The sequence below is a fragment of the Nanorana parkeri genome, unplaced genomic scaffold (genome assembly GCF_000935625.1).
Source record: "Nanorana parkeri isolate BGI_ZX_2015 unplaced genomic scaffold, ASM93562v1 scaffold518, whole genome shotgun sequence".
Lineage (NCBI taxonomy): Eukaryota > Metazoa > Chordata > Amphibia > Anura > Dicroglossidae > Nanorana > Nanorana parkeri.
The window spans coordinates 332,889-340,544 of record NW_017306786.1 but is presented as its reverse complement, the minus strand read 5'-3'; the positions used below and the strand labels follow the sequence as shown (position 1 = coordinate 340,544).

The 7,656-nt window shown below is 39.2% G+C and overlaps 1 protein-coding gene across 1 annotated transcript in view; it reads right to left on the bottom strand.

The window, feature by feature from the left end:
- Positions 1-7,656, bottom strand: part of LOC108790984 (mucin-5AC-like) — a 57,588-nt gene that overhangs the window by 1,826 nt on the left and 48,106 nt on the right. The window contains exons 36-47 of the mRNA XM_018561343.1: positions 7,307-7,485; positions 7,112-7,181; positions 6,920-7,029; positions 6,805-6,836; positions 6,534-6,708; positions 5,219-5,323; positions 3,930-3,970; positions 3,678-3,803; positions 3,497-3,595; positions 3,283-3,411; positions 2,577-2,616; positions 2,085-2,208 (exon numbers count right to left, since the gene is read on the bottom strand). Coding sequence (XP_018416845.1) covers positions 2,085-2,208; positions 2,577-2,616; positions 3,283-3,411; positions 3,497-3,595; positions 3,678-3,803; positions 3,930-3,970; positions 5,219-5,323; positions 6,534-6,708; positions 6,805-6,836; positions 6,920-7,029; positions 7,112-7,181; positions 7,307-7,485 — 1,230 coding nt within the window. The remainder of the gene's footprint in view (positions 1-2,084; positions 2,209-2,576; positions 2,617-3,282; positions 3,412-3,496; positions 3,596-3,677; positions 3,804-3,929; positions 3,971-5,218; positions 5,324-6,533; positions 6,709-6,804; positions 6,837-6,919; positions 7,030-7,111; positions 7,182-7,306; positions 7,486-7,656) is intronic.

Below are 7,656 nucleotides of genomic sequence, written 5' to 3'. Positions count from 1 at the left end.
ATCAGATGTACAGCCATGATATGTAACATTTTAATTTGGCCCTAACTTTCACTATCTTCTACATAATTCAGATGCAATTTTCATAGCAACAAGAGCAAAAAAAATAAAACTAAAAGCTCAAATAGTCTCAGATTTAGGGGTCTATTCACAAAGTTGCAATAGAAATAGCCAATAGTAATGTCCCAATGCTTCCGCCCAGCTGTCAGAAGCAGGCTGTCGGCCGGCCAATGGCCGGCCGCTCGGCCAGCTTCGTCTTTCAGCACGGCTCAGCGCTCGACTGAGCCGCTCGGCCGTGATCGGGAGCTGTACGGGCTATTGTGAATGGACCCTCAGCACCCCCTCGGTTCTCCTGAACCGAAGGGGTCCTGGTGCCAAAGCTAGCCGAAGGATCGGCCGAAGCTACGGCCAGATCCTTCGGCAGCTTTGTGAATAGACCCCTTAGTCTCAGATGTATATGCTGTTGTATTTGTTGGAAATAGAGTGATTTAAAATAGGGCTGGTAATGATTAAAATTTTTGTGTTCGATTAATCACATTTTAAAAAATCGATTAATCGATTAATTTCGATTAATTATAACGCACATACAGATCCAACTACATTGGCCTATACACATACAGCACAGCAAATAAGTTAAAAAAATGAACTAGTATCACACTAATCCAGCACGTTATTAATCTCACGTGCCCCACTCAATATGGCCGCCGCTTGAGTGGGGCAACTCAGAATAATAACGTGCTGGATTAGTGTGATACTAGTTCATTTTTTTAACTTATTTGCTGTGCTGTATGTGTATAGGCCAATGCCTTCGCTGGCGCTCGTCAGAAAGTTTCTTGGGCAAACTCACCGGCCCAAGTGGCACCGTCGGCTAATGAAGGGGGGAGGAGTCCGGTGATGTCACGGACATCGACATCACCGGACCCCTCCCCCTTCCCTTCGTTAGCCGTCACGGACATCAACGTCACCGTACTCCTCCCCCCTTCCCTCCGTTAGCCTACGAAGCCACTTGGGGGAAGGGGGGAGGAGTCCGGTGACGTTGATGTCCGTGACGTCACCGGATCGCCGACGGAACTCCCGGAAGCCGGCGGAGAGGTGAGTGTTTTCATTAGCGATCAAACTAATTTTAATCGAAAAAGTTTAACGATTAATCGAGAAATTAATCTCTAATTTCCACAGCCCTAATTTAAAAGCAGAGTTAAGATAGTCAAGCTTTAATTAGGATAGGAGACAGACCATGGACCACATGAACAAAATAAATCTGGAGGCCTCAGAAAATAGCCTTACAGCACTGGAGGATACTGAGAAAACCAATGGCTAAATAAAACATTTTACACATAAGCAGTAGCACTTGTACATGTATAAAAACACATTAGGGAGCATTTATCAACTGTGTCACACAACAAGGCAATGCTAAACAGGAGCAGCGTGACAGATTATAGGGCAGTTTTATTATAAACAGGATACTTCAGTAATAATTTCTACCTCTGTTGCTCTAGAGTAGCACACTCTCACCACTTCTTAATTATGTGTCCATTTAGAAAGAACATCTATGTCATCTCCAGTGATCAGTCTATCTCAGTTTACTGCCCAGAATTGCAAGTATAGAGTTTTCAAATACACAGAAATTTTGCCACATGGAGTCTTTTTATAAACAATTTGCAGGACCCTTCACTCTGCAAATGTCTTTTAACATTTATTTTGGGAGAATAATGCCATAAACAAATGTTCTTAATACTTTTTTGCACTTCGAATGCATTGTGATGTAATACTGCATTATGGCCCCTCGATGGAGCTGAACAGCATGAGAAATAAACACTTTTTTCCCATTGAGGGGCCATAATGGAATATTACATCACAATACATTTGAACTGGAAAAAATATATAAAAAACTTTATTTTTTGGGATTATTCGACCAAAGCAAACATCCACAGATATTTAATGTTTATAATTAGACCCCACGGACTTTTCCAAATGAGAGGCAGCCTAATATGTGTCTAATTGTATTTCTAATTTTCTTGATAAATGAGCGCAACTTTCTTTTTTATTTTGTACACGATAAAAAACAAGGGCCCAGAGAATCAACTTACCTGGAGTAGCTTTCACAGCTGCCTTTGCAATAGGACATCACAACAGGCTTCAGGGACTTACAGCCATTCTGGAGGATGATCTCCTCTGTCTTTACCTTCTGACACTTGTTTGTTTCTTCGAAACCTGAATGAAATGGCACCAAACATTGAATGTGAATAGGGATCAAACATTATACATTCTGAAAATGTATTATCAAGTCAAATAGTACTGACTACAGGAATCAATTTATTGTCATGACAATTTTTTTTTGTATGTTTTTCTGCCTAACATTCTAAAATATTAATTGATACTCTAGTTATTAATTTTCTGGTAAAAAACACTTAATTCAAAAGTGTTTAAATTAACTTTTTTTGTGCATAAAAAATGTGAACTGCATTCTTTACAACCTATATAATTAAAGAAAAATCTGCCTGTAGAATTTTGTAAATGAATAATAAAATATATCTGTACAAACATTAATAATGCTGAATAGTGACAGATATAATACTTACACGTTAAGCAACATCCCTTGCTGTCTTTCTGTATAGTTCCCTGAAAAAGAGATATAGTAGTAGTATTGGACCTTTTGGATATTCTCTGCGGTTTATGTTAGAGATCAAGAAGGGAGACAATTGTTGAAATCAATCTCTGTGTTGTATTAAAATAGTGACCAGAGCTCAGATTGTTAAAGTAGAACTAAAGCCAAAACTTTTTTCTAGATATGGATAGAGTACAGAAGGGCTACTTATTTTGTCATCTGTGTCTTATTCGGAAGATTTCCATTTAGTTCCTGTCCACTTGCCACAATAGGAAGTGAGAGGAAATCCCTCTAAAGTGAGGGAAACCCCTGGAGGTCAGCACTGTCACCGGAACTAGTGTTTCCATTGGAAGATTTCCCACCTATACCTATTCTGATGACTACCCAAAATGTTAGATTTCCATTCACATTCAGTGATAACAGTCACCAGGCCAAATAGGGAGGGTAAATCTCCCTAATGGGGACGAAGATAGCAATAAACACCTGACAGGTGTTCTAATACTCCCCACTCAATCCAAAACTAAGAAAAAGTTTTGGTGTCAATTGCACTTTAAATATATACTGAGACTATGGGGTCTATTTACTAAGCTGCTGTAGGCAGCCGAGTGAACGACCGGCCTAAAGCGAAGTTAAATGTAATGTGTCAAATGATTACAAGCTGTCAGTGTGAAAGTGCTTACCGGTACACAGTCATCTAGGTTGATCTTTGGACACAATCTTTTGGATGCCACAGTCACAAATTTGTCTTTCTTTCTCACACATTCATACTCAGTGCAGTTATCTCCAGGAGGTGACAAGGTTTCTCCAGGCTAAGAAAAACACAAACAGATGTGTTGGCATAAAAAAGCCTCAGGTCTGAAAAGTTTTGCATAGGCTGAAAACGACGGCACTCACACTAAGCAGGGAGGTGGAGTTATCAGGTAGATCCATGATACACTGAGTCTGTACACAGGTTCCACAACATTGTTCAGGAACTTTCTGATACCTAAAGCCCTGAAGGACACAATGCAGAGATTGTCATTTAAAATGTAGCCTCCAGAGAAGGTCTTTATTATACTACATTTCTAAATGTTACCTGTGCACATTTGATGCTACACATAACTGTAGTGCAGGTTACAGGGTGCATTCCTGAAGTCTCATTCATTGTGCCGTCACACATGCACTTTTCACAGGGGTTGAGAGAAGGAACAATTCCACCAGGCTAAAATATAATAAAACAATATTAAAGTAAAACAATGTAATCTGATCAAAGTACACCTAAAGAAAGCAATATAACCAACAAAGGCTGATATAGAGGAGATGAGTTCAGAGAACCAGCTTTCATTACCTGATACTCTGATCCATTATGAACACACACGGCTTTTGGAACTGTAGAGGAAGAATCAAATAAAAGAAATAAAATATCTCCACAATACAACACAGTGTCTTTGCTGCAGTGAAATTCCAACCAGCATTGTCAGTCCTGCCTGCTTGAAAACAGAATTCTACCTATTCCCACCACCTTTCTGCCACCCTCTTTGCATGTGTTGAGTCTCTTATCCAGGAAATCAATGCTGCTTCCTGGACTGCAAAGATGCTGTCCACACACTGTGTGTAGGGAAAGGGCTCTTAGTAGATGCAATTTTGGGGCTGTGCTCACATAAAACTGAGCTCCTAGCAGCTGCCCCTTCCAGAATTTCACAAGCCTGCTGATGATGTCATAGGGAATAGTAAAAATAGTTTTTCCCTACAGAAATAAGGTAAAGGAAATAAAATGATGCTGGAATATGTTCCATACTTCCCGCTGGGGAAGTCAGAAATGGAGAAGGATTTGGGGGTCATTGTAGACCACAAACTGAAAGGTAGCTTGCAGTGCCAGGCTGCTGTAAACAAAGCTAGTAGGGTTTTGTCCTGTATTAAAAAGGGGATCTATTGCAGGGACAAGTCTATAATTTTGCCACTTTATAGATCATTGGTTCGACCGCATCTGGAGTACGCGGTCCAGTTCTGGTCACCAGTACTAAGAAAAGATGTCCTTGAGCTGGAAAAAGTCCAGCGGAGGGCAACCAAACTAATTAGGGGTATGGAGGACCAAAGCTACGAGACGAGGCTACTAAATTTAAACATGTTCACATTGGAGGTGAGGAGATTAAGGGGGGATATGATTTCCATGTACAAAATGTTCAATGGTGACAGCAACATTAGCGATAAACTATTTAAAATTAACTCCATTACAAAAACTAGAGGCCATAACCTAAAATTGGTGGAAAAAAAATTCCAGCACAAGGGGCGAAGGGGGTTCTTTACAGTTAGAGCGGGTAGGGTTTTGAACTCACTGCCACAGGCGGTGATTTCAGAAAAAAATGTGGAATTGTTCAAGAAACTTTTGGACGATTTTTTAAGGGACCGTAATATACAGGGGTACAAGTACTCCTAAGAATGAGATCCTAATAGGTTGGACTTGATGGACTAATGTCTTTATTCAACCTCAAATACTATGTAACTATGTATAATGGCAATAGAGATTTGGGGGTACATTTGGGCAATGCCTAGACATACAATTTAAATCAAACAGACTATATTGTCATTATAATTAAAATACAATATTTGTGTTTACCCAAGGACACATTTACGTACCACATTTGAACACTGGACAGCAACCCCCTGCATCTGTCTGCAACTCAGCTTCATAGCCAGGTTTACAAACCATTTTGACATTGGAACACAGACTGATGTTACAACCTGTCAGCAGATAGAAAAAGAGCTTATCATACACTCAATACTTTGTAACATAAAAAAGGAACATCATCCCTAGTTCTTCAAATGTCTTCCATCTATGACATTTGCACAGCCTATTCAGCTCTTTGTTAGGAAAACAGAGATGCAAAATATTTCAATGAACTGAGAGTATTAATTTATCTACGTTTTTGTCCTTTTGGAAAATGTGTTTTACTCAGCTAACCTAAAACATTTATTTTCGCTTATAAATGTGAATAGTTATCGGCCAGGTTATAGGAAAAATATGCCTAACTACCTGTTAGTTTACAAGAATGTTTGCTGCAGGAGTACAGTGATTCGTTTTTAGTGCTGACAATGCAAAAAAAGAGAGCACAAAGAAACAAATTGTTGCACACAAAACACACCTTCTCCAAGTTCAAGCCAACAATTTAGTCCTCCTGATCCAACTTTGAGCCAAGAATTAATTTGCTATGTTATAGGGAACATCTACAAATCTTAATTGTATATATGCAGTAACCTGAAAAATTTTCCTTTTGTCTGGAATTCCTCCTAAAAAAATAATGATGCACTTCCTGGTTTGTGAGGGTGGCTAGACACTCCTCTGCCTACAATCTAATTTCTGTGTATCTGCAATGGGAGGTCAGAGGCACTGTTGTCTCCAACTGCTAGTGTCAGGGGATCTGGATTGAGATCTGATGGTTTTACTGCTGTGCTGCTCACTGTTCTCTTTTCTGGAGAGTCTGACATGAAGATGCACAGCTCTATTTCCACCAAAGTGCTGATGCCACACAGAAAACATGCATAGTACTAATAGGGCAAAGAGTGGCTGGAGGGAGACCACAGGCAATAATGGTAACTAGCTCTTTGTCCTCTACCTGCCTTTTTGGGAACAGATTCCAGAGTTCAGTTCCTCCTTAAGGCATGGATAGCCCACTACTAAAACAACATGCCACACAGACTGTTTACTTTTCACTACTGACCATAGTGGGCTGTTTCCCCATATCATCTCCAGGCCATGCAAAGGCTACTAATAGGCATTCTGTTCCCGTTCATTTTATAGATTATCCCTTTTAATAAATCAATCTTCTATTCTTCTATTATTGCAGCAGGTTGGTGCACTTTTTTTTTAACTCTAAATTTTTATTAGTATAACAGAAAGTTACAGCTTGAACAGGGATACGATTTTTAAATTTGCAACAAACATTGTACTCACGGCATTCTGTGATTTGACAGCAGGGGTTAGATGAGTCAGGTACAGAAACTGACATAGATCCTTCAGTACAAGATGCAGGGATAGGCTTTGCACAGGATTTTGCTGCACACTGTACACTCATTGTTGCATTATCACAGATACAGGTCCGACAGTTGCTTTCCCATGTTTCTCCAGGCTGGAAGTAAATGAAAAAAGTAAATATATAATACATTTCTCACAGCCTTATTCACCACATATTTGCTTCTGATGATTTATCTAATATACGTCTTACCTCTCTGGGCATTCCATCTGGGCCAGTACATCCTGCACAAAGAGATGTATATTTAGGAATATGGAGAGCGGGCAACAAGTTATTAAACATTTTAACTAGAAGGAATATTACATACCACAAGTGGTTACGCATTTGTTTGATATGGTGTTGAATTTTGTACTGCCCTCAGGACAGTAGCACCCTTCCAAGAAATCTGTGGTCTTGTTATAAAAATCATCATTGTACCTAGAAGTTGATCAGAAATTAGCACAAATAAACAACATTTTAACAATGGTAAAAAAGAAACAATTACAAAAAATAAACTTACCTATAGTTACAGGTGGGTTCTACGGCAGGTCCACATGGTTTATACACGAGATGTGAGGAACAGTTCTTGGCTGTACAAAGATAAAGAAGCTTTATATATCTGTGTAATACGCATAGACAATAACATGAACAAAATAATTTGGAAAAAACTTTAAAGCTAAGCCTAACTTATATTTATGACTGGACCTCTACTTACGGCATACACCATTAGTGCTGTCTCTCCAGTCAATGCAGACTCCCTCGATTCCGCAAAGCCTAGCATAGCTTTGTAAGCTGGAGCACAGAACCTCGCCTTCTGTCTTAATGCAGCCATCGCTAACACAAGCCTGATAGAATGGCTCTGGTGGTACAACGTTATGGCATTCCTCAAAGACACTATTGGAAGTTTCAAAGGTTAGTGGCTTTAGTGCAAAGAAGTGTGATGCAATCTTAAAAGTCAACTACAATAACTTATGTGGTTTTAACTTCACTGTTTTAAAGCATGTATCTTCTTCAATAAATACATGTATATATACTGTATATATACTGTATATATATATATATATT